Here is a 21,829-nt window from a genome sequence, read left to right as displayed (position 1 = left end):
ATTGATTTTATGCTGTTCTAGGTTAATTTTTAGACTTTCTGAGGTGATTTAACACTTACCTCATTTCTCATGCATCATAGTCTTAACAGTGGACATTTTATTTTATCCTGGGAGGTAATCAGCAGATACCTTTGTGGCCATGTATTAGGTTTGGTGAATCCCTATTTAAATCCTGTGACACCCAAGGTTTTATTAAGAGTTTGACAACAACTGTTTAATAACAGTAGTCTCCAAAGTGAGATGCATCCCACCAGGATATGTAAGATGGGATGTAGGGAGAAAATATTAGAACTTTTATTTAAACATTTTAGTTTCATCCTTTAAATGTTTCAAATTATATATTATATATATTTTATAATATACTTACTATATTAATATATATGTATATACTATATAATAGTATATAATACATAAATACTTTATGTAATTTATGAACAAGTATACAAGTTTTGGAGCTGCATGCTCAAATATTTTTACTGCTATAAATATACTATCAAAAAAGTTTGGAGATTGTTGCTCAATAAATATTAATTTCCTTTCTCCTTTCACCCTTGGCAGAGAAGCAAAGAATTAACACCTTGATTTGTGGCAGTGTGAATAAATTATAGCCAATTGCAGGAGCTTATGCTGTGTCTTATACTTTGACCACTTTTTCTATTTGGCCTCTTGTATTGCCATATATTTTTTAATCACACAAGCTTATTAAACATGGATACAAATGAAAAACAGACTTGTTATTATGTTAGAAATAATAAGTTGCTCATGCATCAAGACTTTGACACACAGGAAGTCTGAATGAATGAATAGAAAAGTTTCCAAGTTATTAAAATGTTCTGGTACCTGATTTATTCATTTGCTATACCTGTAATTCTTAGGTAGATGAAGCTCCTTTGCTTCCTGAGGCCTGAAGAAACAATGTGGTTTCTTAAACTAGGCATTAAAGCAAAGCTGGAAATACTTGTTTTCTGACAGTGCTGGTGGTCATGCTAAGAAGTTGTCCCTCTTTGGCTAGGATTATCCCATTTTTTAGGGCTGTTTGTGTACCTTTATCAAGGTAGAAAGTTTTAATTGCTAAGTAACATGTGTGTAATTGAAGAATAATAGTGTCTGTTACAGTCTTTTGAGATTGACTCAAAAGACTCTTCTGTATTTACTAATTGGGACATTCTTTTGAACCCAGGCTCAGTTTTCGAGATTGCTTGGATGTAATTTTCTAAGGTTTCCTTTCGTGTAAGGAGGGAGACAATATATTTTTGTAATACTGAAGTAATTTTGAAGTAACTATTATGTTCTCTCCCCTTTATCACTTGTTTACATATTTTCTTCAGAACATATTTATGTAAAATGTTAGTAATGCAATAGTATTATGATGTGCATTTATTTATTAAGAGTATGCCAGGAAGGAGAGCGGCAGTTAGGTAGCCGAACAAGAGCCAGCAAAATAAATTAGTTCTGAAAATTGGGAATAGGGAACATTTTAAAAGCAAGTATTGTTTTTGAAACCTCCTTCAGAGCTGTTTTTAGATCTTAATGTAATTCACTTTATAATTTAGAGTTGGTATGTTTCCTTTTAAAAGGAAATAATGCATTTATAAAGTCTGAACATTTCAGCCTTAGAATTCTTCTTTAACATTTGAATCAGTTTTACTATTGCTTTTTAAAGTGTTACCAATTTATATGTGCTTTCTATATCAATGGTACACTTTTTGTTTTGTTTTAGGTATTTAAACCATGTCAGAGCTGCCTCTCCACAGGACCTTGCTGGAGGCTATACTTCTTCTCTGGCTTGTCACAGAGCACTACAGGATGCATTCAGTGGGCTTTTCTGGCAGCCCAGTTAACCTTTATTTCTCCTCTATAAGATTTGGACCCTGGAGCCGAACCAGGGAGCTAGCAAAAGTAAAGCAGACTTGTAAAATTATAGCCATGTGCAGCTGTTCAGCAACAGTACTACCACTAGCAGATGTGTTAAAGTATTTATAGAGAGCAAATTTCAGAACTAAGCTGAGTAATATAGTGGATACGTATTTGTGAAAAAGATTTATTTTTTACTTATATTTTTCTGAGAGGGATTGAAGCTGTAAGCCTCATCTGATGGAAGCTATGAATAATTCACCTGTGTATGTTTGAGGTTGACAGACTTGTAAAATCTTTTAAAAAATAAAGCTAGACTTTATACCATTTTGTGGTTTTTCTCTTATTACAGTGTTTCACTTGAACACACATTAAAAATGCCATTTGAATACGACATTTAGTGTTAATATCCAAGTCTGTTATTTCTTCTCATAAAATGTCCCATTTTCCCCCCAATGTCTTCTTAATACTAGTCCAGACAAGTGGATATATTTCCTTCTACCAACAGGTTGTGGCAAGTAAAACTTGACCTGTGATAATGTCACTCTCTCAACATTAAGGACTCAGTGCCTGTTTTGAGCAGTGGAAAGTGAGACGAACCTTGATCAATGTGTTATAGGTCCCAGCTGTGAGCCTCGCTTAGGCTAAACCAGAGCAGAGTACTAACCTGCTTGAATGACAAATTCAAAGAAGTAAGTTAATAAAATTTAATACTTAAAAGGCACCTTTCACCTCAGTGTGAGCTCATTTTATGATGAAACCTTGGAGACTGGAATGAATATATTTTAAATGAAATTTCCCTATGAGTAAATTGCACACTCTGGTACAGTTTCTGTTGAAACTTCAAAGGCTTTTAGTATACCCAGAATGTTGCTTAAAGAGTTTGGATGTGGATAGGATATATATTTGTAGCATCTCAACCTTGTATGAGTCTGTTACCTAGATAACTGGGTATGGCACATCGTTTCTCAAGGAAATTAAAGGATTTTCTATTAAATCTCCATTACAACAGTTGTTAGAGTGGAAAGTTATGTGAAACAAGATTTGTGGGTTATATTAGGGTGGAATATCCATATCTAACAGCTCCATCTTATTTGACTAAGTAGGTATTAATTTCAGGAGTACATCTTCATCTTTATAACACTTCTATCTTTGATAATTGAGAAAACCAAGGCATTGAATAATTGAGTAGGCCAAGATCATATACACAAGTTAGTAAAAAGCCAAAATTAGAACACAAGTTTTTTATCCAAGTCTAATTCTATCTATAACTCTACTAGGCTGCATCCTATTTCTCATATCTATTAGTTTTCCCCAATAGAGGACTAGCATTTTAAGTACAATACATAAATCTGTTCAAAGAACAGTGAGAACATTGGACTTGTGGTTAGGGATTTTCTGTACTCAGCTGCCAAAGTAAGGTATCCAGTCTTTAAAAAAGAAGCACTATTATTTATTCTCAGTACCTTGTATGATGTATTTAAATGGAAGGAACTAATTATTAACAAAACATTTCAAAGGCTTTCAAAACTTTTTTTTGAGCCTACCTTATTATTGTGGAAATTGCCTGCACCTGATTTGGCAAATCAGTTAAATTCCACCACCTAGATACCTTTGTAATTATTTTGCCCTTACTATGGCCATACTTTGTTCAATAGGCTGAATTTAGAAGTTAACTGACCCTATTAGATCAAAGGGAACGGTGAAAGATAACCTAATGGCAACAATTCACTAAATAACAAATATTCTACATTGATGAAATTATCCCCAGTCCTCCCAGTGATTTCCTCTCTCAGAGACAAAAGGCTGTACCAGTCTTTTCATCTACATGAATTTAATAAGTCTTAATATTTTATAACACTAGCACAGAAACAACTACCGAGCATTAACCTATATGCCAAGCACTGTGCTTCATGCTTTATGAATTGTCTAATCCTTGTAACAGTGCTAATATTATTTCCCCATTTTAACAGGTGGAGATGCTAAGGCATAGAGAGGTTCAGCAACCTACCAAAGGTCAATACATCTTAAAAGGAGAAGAGTTTGGATTTGAACCCAAGTGGTTAAACTGCAGAGTCCATGTTCTAGAGATAACTGTCAAACTGTCAAACTTACAAACAACAGCTGTGTAAAACCAAATCTGAGTAGTCAAACTTCTTAAGACTTCCAGGAAATTTTACAGATCAAGTATCTAGTTCTTATATGGTATATAAGTGACATCAACTAAATAACGGTGTTGATATCCTTGAGAGAAGTCCTGAGGAATTCATTATGTAGAACATGATTTGACTACTAACTGCACTCCCTTTTAAGCAGATATTAATGGACTGAATACATTTACATGGTAATTAGGATGCATTATTATTTAGTATTCCTTAATTTCTTTCAATATATATTTAAGCTTCTCTTAGAAGTTACCTTTAGGCTGTCAGCAGGTGGTTTGGATAATCATTTCAAAATCTAATTAAGGTGGCAGAAAACTTGTCAAAAAGTTAACAAAATTAAAAAATTCTATCTAATGAGTGTTCTAGCTGTCATTTTCTAGTGGATTAACCAAGAGTTCACTTACTAGGTATCACATCAAAAAGTTTAGGGTGAGCCAAATTTACATAATGAAATAATCACATGTTCACTTATCCACTCTGAGGGAAAAAGGAGGAGAGGTTAAAGTGTGTTAATAGAAGCATTTAAGGAATTCTGTTTTCTTTACAATTATATACTGCATATTTTTTCTAATTAAGGGGTGACTAAATGGATCTTACCACTTTACATATGAATAAGAACATCATTTGCACCCACACTTAATATTTATAGCCTAGCACATGGATGTATTAATACAGTACTAGGAAAAAAGTTCTTATGCCTACTTGCAAATTAATTATCTTCAGCTAGATCGGGAGAAGGCAAACTGTAGACCCCTGGCCAAATCCAGGGGCTTCCTTTTTTTGTATGCTCCATGAGTTAAGGTTGGTGTCTGTATATTTTTCAGGTTGGAAAAAGCCAAAGGAATAATATACTTTTTAACATGTGAAAAGCATATGAAATTAAAATTTCAGTGTTCATAAATAGTTTTGTTTTGTTTTTTTTTGGAATACAGTGTTTATGTATTGTCTATGGCTGCTTTTGGACTAACACGGCAGAGTTGAGAAGCAGCAGAGACCTTATAGCTTAGAAAGCCTAAAATATTGAATGGCCCTTTCAGAAAGTTTGCTGACCCTTGACCTACATACACTTGGAGGGGAGGGAGAGGAAGAAAATTAGAAGTCCCAAACTAGCAATCCCTGGCTGAATTAGCCCTCAAGGTTTTGCACAGGATAGGTTGGGTTGAACTCCAAAACCATTTTAAGTGTCTTTTGATAAGGAATAAAGGCTCCAATTCATTACTTCCCTGTACTTCTTACCATTTATTGCCTTCATCTATTTATATTACCGAGCTTCTGAAGGCATTTGAGTTTATAATTAATGACTTAGATTAGGGGTCCTCAAACTTTTTCTGTAGGACCAGATAGTAAATATTTTAGGCTCTGTGGGCCAAGAGACTAAACAGAGGCCATTATGTAGATACAAGAGATACAATAAATTGGCACAATTTTTTAAATTAACAGACTTCAAAATATAATTGAGTACATTTTTTGTAGGGCTTTTTGGGGAATTACAGTTCCTTTGATTGGGGTTCTAAGTGTTCCTATCATCAAAATGAATTTTAATTGATCACATACATGTTGATGGTTATATGTAATGACATTTTACACATTTCATCTTTAAAAAAGTCTTTTCAGACAGATACTGCCAAATTCTAGAACATGTGATTTTAACTGAACATATACATCACTTGGAAGGCATTTGTAAAACTCTATGAGATTCTTAATCCCTTGGTATTTGCCTTTTAGCATGTCATTACAATAACACATTAATCACTTCCAATTGAAGATCAGATGGAAGTTCAATTGTAGTTAAATGGGTTTTGAAATATGGAAATTTCCTTTGCATTTGCACCAAGGTTCCAAGAATGCTGAACTCAGAAAATATATCCACTGCTAATTTATGAGAGAATGAAAATCTTGTTTCTTGTTTTAATTTTTGATTGCATGAGACATGTACAGTTGTAGTCATTTCAGACTACTGCAGTATGTTTCACGTAAAAGTTATGTTTGCCTTGTAATTGTAGGTTGATATCTTTGAGAAATATTATCAAGTCTTTAGCAAAAACTAATTTCCAAAGACACTCAGTATTTTAGAAGTGTTTAAGGTTGGTTCTTCTTCAGAAAAATTTCAGTCTTGGCCATGAACCCAAAAAATTGCAGTCATACCTTACAATTGCTAAGCAAATAAAACTTAGGTTAAGCTGAAGAAATTCAGCTTCAATTTCTGACAAAATTCAAGGACTCTGAGGATGGTTAAAGTCCATGAAAGCAAATGAAGTTTATCATTGACATTACTGGTTCACTAACACATGATAGATTCAAATATTTGCTGCAACGTACTTGCTGGTGAATAATATAGTGAATAACTATAGGTTTTAAACACCGTGCATTTTCATAAGCTTTGTAAATTTTTCCAACTAGAGCTTTTTCTACCTCACAATTTTCTTTTTAACCATCATCAGTTATAACACATCAGATTCTACTTCAGGTTTTACAGAATTAGTTTTCTCAGTTTCTTTGAAAGTATTCACCAGTAGTTGTTCCGTGCAGAGTATTCATAGAGGCTAATTCTTCAGTAACTTCAAAGTCAGAATTGACGCCTCAAATAAACAAGAACTGTGCAGTATTAGTAATGTCTATTAACTCATCAAGAGTAAAGAACTACTTGGACTCATTACCTTTTTGACTATTGATGGTGCTCACAATGTTCTCAACTCTGAGCAACTGTCCTTGCCAAAAGGCCAACAGTCCTAGACAAGTCTGCTTTCTCCAAACACATTTCTTAGACTGCTGCTTTCAAACACAATTAACTCACCGACAGTAAATGGTTTTCCTTGCTTGGCTGACAAAAGAGTCACTTGGAGACTTACTTTGGTTGTAGCCTCACTTACATTTTTTATTTTGTGAAGAAATTCTGCCAAGAATTTCCAGTTTAAATACCTAATTTTTCTGACAGTTGCTTGCCTGTGAGTTGGAAATACTGTGATGAGTACTTCTTTGAGAAATGTCAAAGTATATTGTACTTTAGCTCAGGTATGGATGCTTTGTCATCTAATTCAATGTCAAAAAAATTCACACTCTACTGTGCCATAAAAACACAACATGAATGGCTACTTTTCTTATTTTGGAATGAGGGATACGTACTGGTAATAGTAAAATAAAATGTTATAGCTTGGCAATACACATGGCACTCAAAATGTTGTTGAGTTATAACTGTGTCACTGTGATTTGTAGTGTGCTGAGCAGCAGTATGAAGTGATGAGAATCATATCCCACCTGTGTTGCAACTACTCAACTCTGCTGTTATACCATGAGGGCAGCCATAGCCAGTATGTAAACAAATGAGTATGGTGTGTTCTAATAAAACTTTATTTATGGACACTGAAATTCAAATTTCATATAATTTTCATGTCACAAAATATTATTCTTTTGATTCTTTTTCAACCATTTAAAAATGTAAGAACCATTCTCAGGTCACTTGCCATACAACAACAGGTGGTGGACCAGATTTGGCCTGCTGGACATAGTCTGCCTATCTCTGATCTAAATAATCTCATTTGTTAGTACTTTTATAGTAATAGTGTAGGAGTACTTATATAAAACTTAGCTACACTCTTCAACTAAGGATAACTGTAAAATGATTAGTTCTTTCCTAGTTAGCACGCAATTATCCTACCTTCAAAAACTATTTTCCCAAGAGAAAGACAATATTTAAACATATTTATCTAATAAAATATTAGATATATTTGATGATAAAATTATAACAGATAAAAATGTATTTAGTAGACTTATTTAAATTTTAATTTGATAATCCCCAATTTATAAGACAGCTAGGGCAAAATATAAGGGTTCAATACTAAAGTAACTGAATGCTAAAATATTAGAAATCATACAAATGATATTTCACTACATAAAGGTCTAGTGGGGAGCTGGAGAAAATATTTCCAATTAAGTGATTGAAGCAATTTGTGTTTTTTCCTCCTAAAAGTCTTTATCTGTCCTCTGGCGTTTAATAGGTGGATCTTCATGATTGTCTGTAATAAATCCAGAAAACCTGTATTAGGTAAGACACTTAACATTTGAAAATACTTCTAAAAAGCAAATAATACAGGCATTTTAAAGATTTTTAATCTAATTAACTTACACATGGAATAGTAACATTCCTGCAGATTTATTATTTTAATGAAGTAGACTTCTACTAGACTGAACAGTACACCATACTAAAATTTGTAAAATTGTGAGAAAGTAGTCACAATTGAATGGCAAGGGGTCTTGAACTGAAATATCTATCTAGAATTAGTTTAACCTATTTCCAAGTTTAAAAAATAATATAAAATATATATGTAGCCCCAGAAAGTTATATGAAAAGTATTACAGCTTACATTTAATTTCCCAGAGATTGCTCACCTCCATTTAGGGTCTGGTTCTTGTAAAGTATAGCAGCAGGAATCCGAAAAGTGATGCATAACATTTCCTTGTTAGGGGCCACATTTCTTACTAGGTGAACTGAACTGCATGCCTCCAAGGAGATGCCTAACACAGTTCCAGCTCGTTGCTGAAGATCCTTAGCAGGATTAGCATCTTTGGAAAAGCTGTAACAGTGCACGATGGGAAAAAGCTCACTGCCGCATGGCTGTCCATCTAAGAGTGATTTGAAAGCACTGAGAAACTCAATAGCCTTTGCTGGCAAGTTCATGACAATGTGCACAGAGTGTTTTCTTTCTTTTGACAGTGGTCCCAGCTGCTGCATTAATTCTTCTCTGACTGGTCCTTGGAGGAAGTCTTTCCCATCCAAGTTAAAGACTTTCACCTTCTGGTCCACTTTATTTAATTTACAATTGTGTAGTAACCATTTATGGGATTCAGGATTGAGATCATTAGCAAATACAGTGCAGTTTTTCTTTGCTACTGGAATGGCAAAGGGCCCAACCCCAGCAAAAACATCAAATAGGACATCCCCAGGTTTGAGAAGTTCTGTGATACGGCTGTGTTCTGTGGAGAGACGAGGATTCCAATAGACTTTTGAAAAATCAAATTCATAAGTGTAGTTGTTTTCTCGAACCTGAAAAAGGTATTATGCTTTTGGTTAAACTGCTTAGTCTTAAGTTCTAGTCACTGATATTGGATGGATGCACTCACAGACATACACACATTTAAATTTAGTATTATTAAGAGCAAAAAAAACAGTGCATTTAAAGGCATTTTAATTAGAATTCTGGTGTTTACGCTATACTTGAGGCCACTTAATATCTTGCATTAGACGTTTTCATGAGAAAAGTTATCTCTTCAAAGCCGAATGGCTCTCCGTCTCATCCTAAAGGGCTATAAAGTGGTTCTCCAATCACACTAGGAATTTTTCAGATAGGCCAATTGACTGGCTTAATTATACTCTCTCCTGTCACCTGATAGAAAAAAACCTATACTTTGAAACAACACACTACACATATCTTCATGGTGGGTAGCTAAGTTGCAGACAGCACTTCCACACGGCAAACAAGCTTCCCTCCTTAGTTTTCAGTTTGTCAGGGGGAGTCATGATAGATGTGCCATGTGTCATTGAATTTGGAGGTATTTTTGCTATGTTTTCAGACAGTTACTTGGACTTTGCAGGTTTCATGTCTATAAATAGAGCCAGTGTATAGAACAAATTATTCCCCTATTTTCTCCTTTCCCAAATCTGAGTTTTCATGGATAAACTAAATACATACAGTGAAGCTAAGTCTTAAACAAAATTAAGACTTTGCAGCATTTCTTTGGGGACTATCATAAACATGATAGAAAATAGGAAACAAAACTAAAATTACAGTTGTAGAATGTGACCTCACCCATCATCTTAAGCCCCTTATTTTAATAGATGAAGAATCAAAGGCCAGAAAATTCCTAAGTTCTATAAATCTGATAGATATCTTCTGTATTCTCTCTTCATGGACCTTAATTCCAAATTTGTACATATTTTTTTCTTCCTGACCACATCAGACGCTCTGGCCATATTATTAAGGTTCCAGTGTTGGAAATGTTTCTTTATGATTCTGCCAACTAAAAGTCTTTCTAGGTATATAACCTGGAACACTTAAATATGTCTTGGGATGCTTTTTCCGAAATCTCCTTTCTACTCCCCTTTTAAGCTCTTTAGTGTGAATCACAATTCTAGCTTAAAAAATTAGATTCTAAGTATCCCTCTGGTTTTATCATGCTGTCTTTGATATCTCGCTCCCTTAGTTAAGCATTACTTTCAGCAGATTCACTTTAGGAATCTTTTTACCTCACAATATACACACATACTACTTAAATGTTGCATGAACTAAAGTTAAACTTAAATGTGATTCTGTTTGGAGCAAAGAAATTATACTGAGTTTTTACATTTATTTGACAGTATAAATATTAGGTATAAAGTATGTCCTTAAGAACAAGCTTTAGTTGACTTAGGAAATCAATCACAAGGCATTTATAAAATTACAGAAGTTTCTCAGAACTTTTAGATGTTCTTTCTGAGAAGAATGATACTGTCTGTTACCCTAAGGGTCAGTACCAAGAAAAGAACATGCACAATATTCAATCAGGGTATGCCTAAAGTTTAGTAGGTCTTCGTGTCGGCTGAGATAAGCACTGTTATTACCAAAGGATTCATATTCAAATCTTGCTTGCCATAACATTGTCATACATTATACACAAGTAGTAGGCAGTGGAGGTTTGGTATACAGGGAAAGACCATGCATGGACTCGAGTCGGAAGCCTTGCTCCAAACACTCTGCTCAGTCATTCCTAGTTATTTCATCTGCATAAAGAGAATATGAATAACAACAACCATTATCTTGTGGGTCTCTTAGGATTATATTTAAAGCATTTAGCTCAGGACCTAAAAGTAAGTGTGCAGTAAATGGTATTTTAATATTCTGACACTATTAAATTCTGGAGAAATATTGGCCCAGAATCTTAAAATTATTTTGCATAAGTTCTCTCCTGAGTTTTATAAAGTCCTGTTTAAAAGATATGACTAACATTTTAAGAGTGGCTTTTGTTATTAAAATTATGGAGAGAGTTTAACCTATTTCTTAGCTTGGGTACAAAATTTCACATAATGTTAACATGTAATTATCTAAGGGGCTTAAAAAAAGTTTATTATATCCAACACTCCAGAGGATTTTGGGGGTGGAAGATGAGAAAGTGGTTTATACCAGGAATCTGTTCCTATATATTTTAAATTATTTTTTCTTTGAAATAGATTTGTTTTGTTTTTCTTATAAAAGAAATATGTGCTCAGTAGAAAAGTATAAAGATGATAATAAAGGTCACCAGTAACTATACCAAATAAAAATATGCTCACTATTAATGTTCTGGTGTATATGCATATTTACATACTTAAAATTATCATAGTTAAAATGGAACTATGTTATATATACTGTTCTACAACTTATTTTTTGTCACTTAACGTGTCAGTGGACAATTTAAGTATGGAGCTAAATATAAATAATCTTTAATGATGGAGTATTCCATTGTATTGTTATACCAAAATGTAATCAATTCTCTACTGATGACATTTAGGTTGTTTCCATTTCTTCGTTTGTTTTATTTTTTATTATAAAAATGATGCAGGGACTTCCCTGGCAGTCCAGTGGTTAAGACTCCGTGCTTCCACTGCAGGGGGTGGGGGTTTGATCCCTGGTCGGGGAACTAAGATCCCACATGCCACGTGGCGCAACCAAAAAAGGAAGAAAAAAAAAATGATGCAGAACCTAGTACGTATATCATTACAGTTTTGTCCAATTATATCCTTGAGATAACTTCCTATAAATGGAATGCTAGGTCAAAGGATGTATCTATTCAAAATTGCAATATATTACCATATACTCTTACTGACTGTATCAAATTTGCACTCCCATCAATAGTATATGTAAATGCTCACATTCTCACATATTCATCAATACTGGGTATTATATATTCTTAATCTTTGTTATCTATTCTGATTTCAAACATTAATCTAGATATATACTATATTAGGAGACAATAAAATACTCCATACCTTGGTCATCATATTCTCCTCTCCAGATAGCACTTCCATTTGGAAATTTCGGTAGGTATTATCAATGTTATTAATTTTATTTACCGCTGAGGTGATTCCTGGATTTTTGTCAATCATAACTTGGCCTAAAAGCAGAGAATTCATAATAAATATTGCCTTTTGGTTGCAAAATAAAAGCTAAAACTGCAAATATGAAATTGATGTGAACTATATTTTCTTTTGGTTTATAGACAAAACCTGCATCTAGTGTGTGTAAAGAGGCATGCAATTCTAAAAATTCAACAGATTACTAAAGTTAATGTTTGACAGCCCCCAATGCAAACACACACAAAAAATGTGTGGGTACATTTATAAAAAAAAATTTTTGAGGACTTTTGTTCTACCTAACATTTTTCCATGTCTTTTACTTAGTCTTCTCAAATGTATCAATACAGCAGTAAGCAAACAGGTAGACCATAGGGAACTGGTTTAAAATAGAAAGAAGAGATGTAAGGACTTTGGGAACAAATGGTCCCAGAAAACACCAGCCTGTCCTCATTGGCCTCAAACCAAATGTACGCTTGATTGTGTATTTGAAACAGATACTTCCACTTTGGAAACACATACCAGCAAAATAATGTTTTCAAATAAAAGAAACATAGATTCTTTAGAGTTTTATCTAAATAAAATGTTCATTTACTTAAATTGTTCTTTATGTCAAATATTTGCCAGAGCAGAAAAAGCTACAAGGATAAAGTACACCGGCAATGGTATACTGATGCCCTATAATCAAAGTCTACATTTTTGTCGGCACTTAAAAAATTTATAAGAATCTATACACTGATTGGTTCAAGATGGTGGAGTAGAAGGACGTGCTCTCCTTCTTGCGAGAACACCGGAATCACAACTAACTGCTGAACAATCATCGATAGAAAAACACTAGAACTCACCAAAAATGATACCTCACATCCAAAGACAAAGGAGAAGCCACAATGAGATGGTAAGAGGGGAGCAAACACAGTAAAATCAAATCCCATAACTTCTGGGTGGGTGACTCAGACTGGAGAACACTTATACCACAGAAGTCCACCCACTGGAGTGAAGGTTCTGAGCCCCACCGCAGGCTTCCGAACCTGGGGGTCTGGCAACGGGAGGAGGTATTCCTAGAGAATCAGACTTTGAAGGCTAGCGGGATTTCATTGCAGGACTTCGACAGGACTGGGGGAAACAGAGACTCCACTCTTGGAGGGCACACACAAAGTAGTGTGTGCATCGGGACCCAGGGGAAGGAGCAGTGACCCCATAGGAGACTGAACCAGACCTACCTGCTAGTGTTGGTCAGTCTCCTGCAGAGGCGGGGTGGCTCTATCTCACCATGAGGACAAGGACACTGGCAGCGGAAGTTCTCGGAAGTACTCCTTGGCGTGAGCCCTCCCAAAGTCTGCCATTAGCCCCACCAAAGAGCCCGGGTAGGCTCCAGTGTTGGGTCACCTCAGGCCAAACAACCAACAGGGAGGGAACCCAGCCCCACCCATCAGCAGTCAAGTGGATTAAAGTTTTACTGAGCTCTGCCCACCAGAGCAACAGTCAGCTCTACCCACCACCAGTCCCTCCCATCAGGAAACTTGCACAAGCCTCTTAGATAGCCTCATCCACCAGAGGACAGACAGCAGAAGCAAGAAGAACTACAATCCTGCAGCCTATGAAACAAAAACCACATTCACAGAAATACAGACAAGATGAAAAGGCAGAGGGCTATATACCAGATGAAGGAAAAAGATAAAACCCCAGAAAAACAACCAAATGAAGTGGAGATAGGCAACCTTCCAGAAAAAGAATTCAGAATAATGATACTGAAGATGATCCAGGACCTCAGAAAAAGAATGGAGGCAAAGATCGAGAAGATGCAAGACATGTTTAACAAAGACCTAGAAGAATTAAAGAACAAACAAACAGAGATGAACAATACAATAACTGAAATGAAAACTACACTAGAAGGAATCAATAGCAGAATAAATGAGGCAGAAGAATGGATAAGTGACCTGGAAGACAGAATGGTGGAATTCACTGCTGCAGAACAGAATAAAGAAAAAAGAATGAAAAGAAATGAAGACAGCCTAAGAGACCTCTGGGACAACATTAAACGCAACAACATTCGCATTATAGGGGTCCCAGAAGGAGGAGAGAGAGAGAAAGGACCAGAGAAAATATTTGAAGAGATTATAGTCGAAAACTTCCCTAACATGGGAAAGGAAATAGCCACCCAAGTCCAGGAAGTGCAGAGTCCCATACACGATAAACCCAAGGAGAAACACACCGAGACACATAGTAATCAAACTGGCAAAAATTAAAGACAAAGACAAATTATTGAAAGCAGCAAGGGAAAAATGACAAATAACATACAAGGGAACTCCCATAAGGTTAACAGCTGATTTCTCAGCAGAAACTCTACAAGCCAGAAGGGAGTGGCATGATATATTTAAAGTGACAAAAGGGAAGAACCTACAACCAAGATTACTCTACCTGGCAAGGATCTCATTCAGATTCAATGGAGAAATCAAAATCTTTACAGACAAGTAAAAGCTAAGAGAATTCAGCACCACCAAATCAGCTCTACAACAAATGCTAAAGGAACTTCTCTAAGTGGGAAACACAAGAGAAGAAAAGGACCTACAAAAACAAACCCAAAACAATTTAAGAAAATGGTCATAGGAACATACATATTGATAATTACCTTAAACGTGAGTGGATTAAATGCTCCAAACAAAAGACACAGGCTTGCTGAATGGATACAAAAACAAGACCCATATATATGCTATCTACAAGAGACCCACTTCAGACCTAGGGACACATACAGACTGAAAGTGAGGGGATGGAAAAAGATATTCCATGCAAATGGAAATCAAAAGAAAGCTGGAGTAGCAATACTCATATCAGATAAAATAGACTTTAAAATAAAGAATGTTATAAGAGACAAGGAAGGACACTACATAATGATCAAGGGATCAATCCAAGAAGAAGATATAACAATTATAAATATATATGCACCCAACATAGGAGCACCTCAATACATAAGGCAACTGCTAACAGCTATAAAAGAGAAAATCAACAGTAACACAATAATAGTGGGAGACTTTAACACCTCACTTACACCAATGGACAGATCTTCCAAACAGAAAATTAATAAGGAAACACAAGCTTTAAATGACACAATAGACCGCATAGATTTACTTGATATTTATAAGACATTCCATCCAAAAACAGCACATTACACTTTCTTCTCAAGTGCGCACGGAACATTCTCCAGGATAGATCACATCTTGGGTCACAAATCAAGCCTCAGTAAATTTAAGAAAATTGAAATCATATCAAGTATCTTTTCTGACCACAACGCTATGAGATTAGAAATGAATTACAGGGAAAAAAATGTAAAAAACAGAAACACATGGAGGCTAAACAATACATTACTAAAGAACCATGAGATCACTGAAGAAATCAAAGAGGAAATTAAAAAATAACTAGAGACAAATGACAATGAAAACACGACGATCCAAAACCTATGGGATGCAGCAAAAGCAGTTCTAAGAGGCAAGTTTATAGCTATACAAGCCTACCTCAAGAAACAAGAAAAATCTTAAATAAACAATCTAATCTTACACCTAAAGGAAGTAGAGAAAGAAGAACAAATAAAACCCAAAGTTAGCAGAAGGGAAGAAATCATAAAGATCAGAGCAGAAATAAATGAAATCGAAACAAAGAAAACAAAAGCAAAGATCAATAAAACTAAAAGCTGGTTCTTTGAGAAGATAAACAAAATTGATAAACCATTAGCCAAACTCATCAAGAAACAGAGGGAGAGGACTCAAATCAATAAAATTAGAAATGAAGAAGGAGAAGTTACAACAGACACTGCAGAAATACAAAGCATCCTAAGAGACTAATACAAGCAACTCTATGCTAATAAAATGGACAACCTGGAAGAAATGGACAAATTCTTAGAAAGGTATAACCTTCCAAGACTGAACCAGGAAGAAACAGAAAATATGAACAGACCAATCACAAGTAATGAAATTGAAACTGTGATTAAAAATCTTCCAACAAACAAAAGTCCAGGACCAGATGGCTTCTCAGGTGAATTCTATCAAACATTTAGAGAAGAGCTAACACCCATCCTTCTCAAACTCTTCCAAAAATTGCAGAGGAAGGAACACTCCCAAACTCATTCTATGAGGCCACCATCAGCCTGATACCAAAACCAGACAAAGACACTACAAAAAAAGAAAATTACAGACCAATATCACTGATGAATATAGATGCAAAAATCCTCAATAAAATGCTAGCAAACAGAATCCAACAACACATTAAAAGGATCATACACCATGATCAAGTGGGATTTATCCCAGGGCTGCAAAGATTCTTCAATATATGTAAATCAATCAATGTGATATACCATATTAACAAGTTGAAGAATAAAAACCATATGATCATCTCAATAGATGCAGAAAAAGCTTTTGACAAAATTCAACACCCATTTATGATAAAAACTCTTCAGAAAGTGGGCATAGAGGGAACCTACCTCAACATAATAAAGGCCATATATGACAAACCCACAGCAAACATCATTCTCAACGGTGAAAAACTGAAAGCATTTCCTCTAAGATCAGGAACAAGACAAGGATGTCCACTCTCACCACTATTATTCAACATAGTTTTGGAAGTCCTAGCCACGGCAATCAGAGAAGAAAAAGAAATAAAAGGAATACAAATTGGAAAAGAAGAAGTAAAACTGTCACTGTTTGCAGATGACATGATATTATACATAGAGAATCCTAAAGATGCCACCAGAAAACTACTAGAGCTAATCAATGAATTTGGTAAAGTTGCAGGATACAAAATTAATGCACAGAAATCTCTTGCATTCCTATATACTAATGATTAAAAATCTGAAAGAAAAATTATGGAAACACTCCCATTTACCATTGCAACAAAAAGAATAAAATACCTAGGAATAAACCTACCTAGGGAGACAAAAGACCTTTATGCAGAAAATTATACGACACTGATGAAAGAAATTAAAGATGATACCAACAGATGGAGAGATATACCATGTTCTTGGATTGGAAGAATCAATATTGTGAAAATGACTGTACTACGCAAAGCAATCTACAGGTACAATGCAATCCCTATTCAAATTACCCATGGCATTTTTTACAGAACTAGACAAAAAATCTTAACATTTGTATGGAGACACAAAAGACCCCAAATAGCCAAAGCAGTCTTTAGGGAAAAAAGAGAAGCTGGAGGAATCAGACTCCCTGACTTCAGACTATACTACAAAGCTACAGTAATCAAGACAATATGGTACTGGCACAAAAACAGAAATATAGATCAATGGAACAAGATAGAAAGCCCAGAGATAAACCCATGCACCTATGGTCAGCTAATCTATGACAAAGGAGGCAAGGATATACAATGGAGAAAAGACAGTCTCTTCAATAAGTGGTTCTGGGAAAACTGGACAGCTACATGTAAAAGATTGAAATTAGAACACTCCCTAACATCATACACAAAAATAAACTCAAAATGGATTTGAGACCTAAATGTAAGACCGGACACTATAAGACTCTTAGAGGAAAACATAGGAAGAACACTCTTTGACATAAATCACAGCAAGATCTTTTTTGATCCACCGCCTAGAGTAATGGAAATAAAAACAAAAATAAACAAATGGGACCTAATGAAACTTCAAAGCTTTTGCACAGCAAAGGAAACCATAAACAAGACGAAAAGACAACCCTCAGAATGGGAGAAAATATTTGCAAACGAATCAAAGGACAAAGGATTAATCTCCAAAATATATAAACAGCTCATGCAGCTCAATATTAAAAAAAGAAACGAACCAATCCAAAAATGGGCAGAAGACCTAAATAGACATTTCTCCAAAGAAGACATACAGATGGCCAAGAAGCACATGAAAAGCTGCTCAACATCACTAATTATTAGAGATCTGCAAATCAAAACTACAATGAGGTATCACCTCACACCAGTTAGAATGGGCATCATCAGAAAATTTACAAACAACAAATGCTGGAGAGGGTGTGGAGAAAAGGGAACCCTCTTGCACTGTTGGTGGGAATGTAAATTGATACAGCCACTATGGAGAACAGTATGGAGGTTCCTTAAAAAACTAAAAATAGAATTACCTTATGATCCAGCAATCCCACTACTGGGCATATATCCAGAGAAAACCATAATTCAAAAAGACACATGCACCCCAATGTTCATTGCAGCACTATTTACAATAGCCAGGTCATGGAAGCAACCTATATGCCCATCGACAGACAAATGAATAAATAAGATGTGGTACATATATACAATGGAATATTACTCAGCCATAAAAAGGAACGAAATTGGGTCATTTGTAGCGACGTGGATGGACCTAGAGACTGTCATACAGAGTGAAGTAAGTCAGAAAGAGAGAAACAAATATCGTATATTAATGCATATATGTGGAACCTAGAAAAATGGTACAGATGAACTGGTTTGCAGGGCAGAAAGTGAGACACAGATGTAGAGAACAAACATATGGACACCAAGGGGGGAAAGCGGCGGGGGTGGTGGTGGTGGTGTGATGAATTGGGAGATTGGGATTGACGTGTATACACTGATGTGTATAAAATGGATGACTAATAGAACCTGCTGTATAAAAAAATAAATAAAATTAAAAAGAAAAAAAGAATCTATGCACTATCTTATTGTATAAGGAAAGATAACTTGATCTGTAAGTTAGTATAAAGTACTCCATAATACAAATATGCTTAAATACAACCAGAATTTGTCCAATTTCTCTCTGATAATTAAGTACCTGATTTTGAATATGATAATGTCAATAAACTCTTGTCATTCGTTGTTCTTATCTTGTTCTGCTTCAGGTATCAGAACTCAATTTTTAAGGTACAGAAGTTAGTTTGAAATGAGGAATGAAAAAAAAACACATATTCTGAAGGTCTATAGTAATAGCTTTAGAATTACCACTGTATGAAAATATTTCATTTGTAATCTATGAGTGCCCCTTTATGAAAGAGAGTTTATAAAATAAGAGTGCTAAAAGGAATGTTGAGTTAGGATAGTCAATGACTAATAGGAAAGCCTATACTTGACATTTGCACCTGGTCATAATTATAAGGATCTCCTTAAGTATTTATTATGTTATCACTATGCATTATCAGCTCCTTTCATCAATAAAAACAAAGGAAATGCATAATAGCATAGCTCTGAAATCCTACCCATGCAAAACACTGAGCACTACATTTTAAAGCTGAAAACAATTCTCAGAAGTTCTGACAATTACTCTACATTAAAAAAAATTAATCTGGAGAATGCATGGACATTAAATATTTATATTAAGGACAAGTGCGATTTTGATTAGTCTTCTACTTCTTTCTTATCCCAAAGCCTAAAAGACCCATGCTTCAACTTTGGGCTACAGAGGTAAGACATACACAGCACTGTTTCTAAAAGGCTAGGAGCACTAAAAAAGTATGGTGCCTGACATACAGAAGAGGCTCAGTTAACTCAATCATGAAGCCTAGCATTCAACATAGTCCTGAAGGACTAATAAGTCCTGTATACCAAAATAATAAACTGCCAAAGAGTTCTACAAAAGCAAGTGATTCAAGTTTATGCTTATGTATTGTGTACACAAAAGCTTGAATTGATATTTAGAGACTGCTATGACTCTGGGAAGAGTATTCCAAAATGGCCCTCAAAAGAAAGAATACGTAGCTTAAGATCTAGCTTAAAATTACAATGATAAAATGTCCTGCTTCTGTAGTTCGGCATTAAAAAAAAATTTTTTTAACAAAAATTAGAACTTGCTAATTGCTTTCTAATATGTGAATATTACTAAGACACACCTACCAATTAAATGCTTGTAAGGTAGTTGATGATCTCGAAGGTTCAGGTGGGCAATATGTCCAACTCTGCTAAACCCTGAAGTCACATCTTGACCTTCAGGAAGCACAGCTTTCAAGATTTCTTCTGACTTAAAGTTTTCATAAGTTAGTTCCAAGTTATATTTAGATATCTGTGGATTGACATTCAGCTGCTTTAAAATACTGAGTTCTCCTTTCTCAAAGGAATCATCAGTAAACATTTTATAAGGATCCAACATAATTAGTCTACTTTCTTCATCTTCTGGATCTTCAATCACACGTTTTATGCCTGGGCGCTGCAGTGCTGCCCTTTTAAGGGATCGCATCAATTTATTGACTATTTCTTTCCTCACTTTAAGCACCGGGATGGTGACTGTCTTTTTAAAAGCTGTTCTATCAAGTTCTGTCATTCCTCGAACATCAGAGGGTGGTGAAAACAATTCAGAGTCTCTCTGATTTGTTTCTATTTCAGGCATGGTTGAGAATCTTTTTCTTTGATCCAACAAGAAAATACCAGGTGTTCTGCTAAGCTTCTGTATCAGTGATGCCCAAGCTAGTGGAATCAATGATTCTGATTCAGTTATTCTACAGCTTTCCACTTTGAGAAGTCTTCTTGAGAATCCAAATGGCCTCCATAAGATCCTAAAAAAAGTATTCATTAAAGAAATACCATAAAGTTACAAACTAACTTAACATGTTCACAATAGGTCTTGAGAATAAAAATTTAAATTCACTACTGTTTTAAATAGCTTGCTAAATGCTGATAATTAAAACTTTTAGTGGTACGTGAGAAGTATACTATCTTTTCTAGGATAGGATGACTGGAAAATTTGAACCTTCAATCCACCTGCTGCCAGGACTAGGGCTTAGTGATCCATCACCCTCCCTATAGTCAATAAACCTCCCCACCCACAATTTTCTACAGAACATGTTTGGGATTAGAAGGCTGAAGTTTAAGTTAAAGGATCATCTCTAAACGAAATGGTCACTATATTTATGATTTTACCAATGTCAATTTTTAAAAGGATATTCTTATGGATGCTTAACGGGTCAGATGTTGTACTAAATGCTTTATGCACATTGTCAATCTTGGGAGGTGTGTGGTATCACATTCTCATCTTGTATATGAGTAAACTAAAGCTCAGAAGTAGGTTAATTGACCCGAAGTCTCGTTGCTGGTAAGTGGCTGAGCGAGGATTAAAATCCAGCGCCTGCGCTCCTAATCTATTTCTATGTCGTCTTCGATGTTTTACTGCCACAAGTCCTGCCTATAACTAGAGGTTTCAGCATTTTGAGGACGAGAACTTTGCTAAGTGTTATATGCACATCCCAGTAGCAGTATCAGTTATTAATTTTGCCTCCAGTTCCCTGCCCGGGAACCCTGTAAAGCAACTGTCAAAGTTCACAGTCAGGGTTCAAACTGGGTCTAGAAGTTAATGGTCCAGATGTGTGATCTTGGGTAAATTACTTCTTGTGAGTCTCGGCTTTCCGCATGTAAAATGTGGCTAAAGGCTCTATCGGAAAGCTTTTGAAAAGATGAAACACTCCTCACTCCCCCGTACTCAGACCTAGGATCCGCACCGGATGGTGGGTGACCTCGTGACGTTTCCGCGCCCAGAGAGCGCGAGGCGGAGAGCAGCCCCGAGCAGACCGGTATCGCCACCGGACCCTCAGCCTCTTCGAACTATCAAGGGCACCGCGGCCGCCACCTCACCAACGTCACCATCCCATTTCTCTGCGTCAGCCAGCAGCTGGCTCCAAGACCAGACTCTCACCTCATGCTCTGGTGCAGCTCGGAAATGGGTCGCCGGCGGGTGGGCGGGCCCTCGATGACACCATCAATGTTCGCCGCCGAGGGGCGAGCGTCATCAGATCACGTCGATTCCTCCTTTCTTCCC

At 35.7% G+C, this 21,829-nt stretch overlaps 2 protein-coding genes across 4 annotated transcripts in view; one reads left to right on the top strand and one right to left on the bottom strand.

Moving 5' to 3' along the window:
- MNAT1 (MNAT1 component of CDK activating kinase) overlaps positions 1–2,181 on the top strand; it is a 211,877-nt gene extending 209,696 nt beyond the window's left edge. The window contains exon 8 of the mRNA XM_082386675.1: positions 1,721–2,181. Coding sequence (XP_082242801.1) covers positions 1,721–1,841 — 121 coding nt within the window. The 3' untranslated portion in view covers positions 1,842–2,181. The remainder of the gene's footprint in view (positions 1–1,720) is intronic.
- A 1,907-nt stretch (positions 2,182–4,088) lies between these two features.
- TRMT5 (tRNA methyltransferase 5) lies at positions 4,089–21,829 on the bottom strand. 3 transcript variants are annotated; one of them, XM_082386599.1, is made up of 5 exons: positions 21,707–21,829; positions 19,918–20,573; positions 12,019–12,143; positions 8,406–9,060; positions 4,089–8,032 (listed from the first exon to the last, which is right to left on the bottom strand). In XM_082386599.1, the coding sequence occupies exons 1-5, from the start codon at positions 21,709–21,711 to the stop codon at positions 7,980–7,982; spliced, it is 1,494 nt and encodes a 497-aa protein (XP_082242725.1). In that variant the 5' UTR covers positions 21,712–21,829; the 3' UTR covers positions 4,089–7,979. The 3 variants fall into 3 exon arrangements, with proteins under 3 accessions (XP_082242725.1, XP_082242726.1, XP_082242727.1); XM_082386600.1 differs by lacking the exon at positions 21,707–21,829 and adding an exon at positions 21,500–21,694; XM_082386601.1 differs by lacking the exon at positions 21,707–21,829 and adding an exon at positions 21,513–21,694.

This window comes from Balaenoptera borealis, assembly GCF_965194805.1.
Source record: "Balaenoptera borealis genome assembly, chromosome: 3".
In the NCBI taxonomy this organism is placed as follows: domain Eukaryota; kingdom Metazoa; phylum Chordata; class Mammalia; order Artiodactyla; family Balaenopteridae; genus Balaenoptera; species Balaenoptera borealis.
The sequence above is the reverse complement of the archived record's forward strand: the minus strand, read 5'-3'. Positions and strand labels throughout refer to the sequence as shown.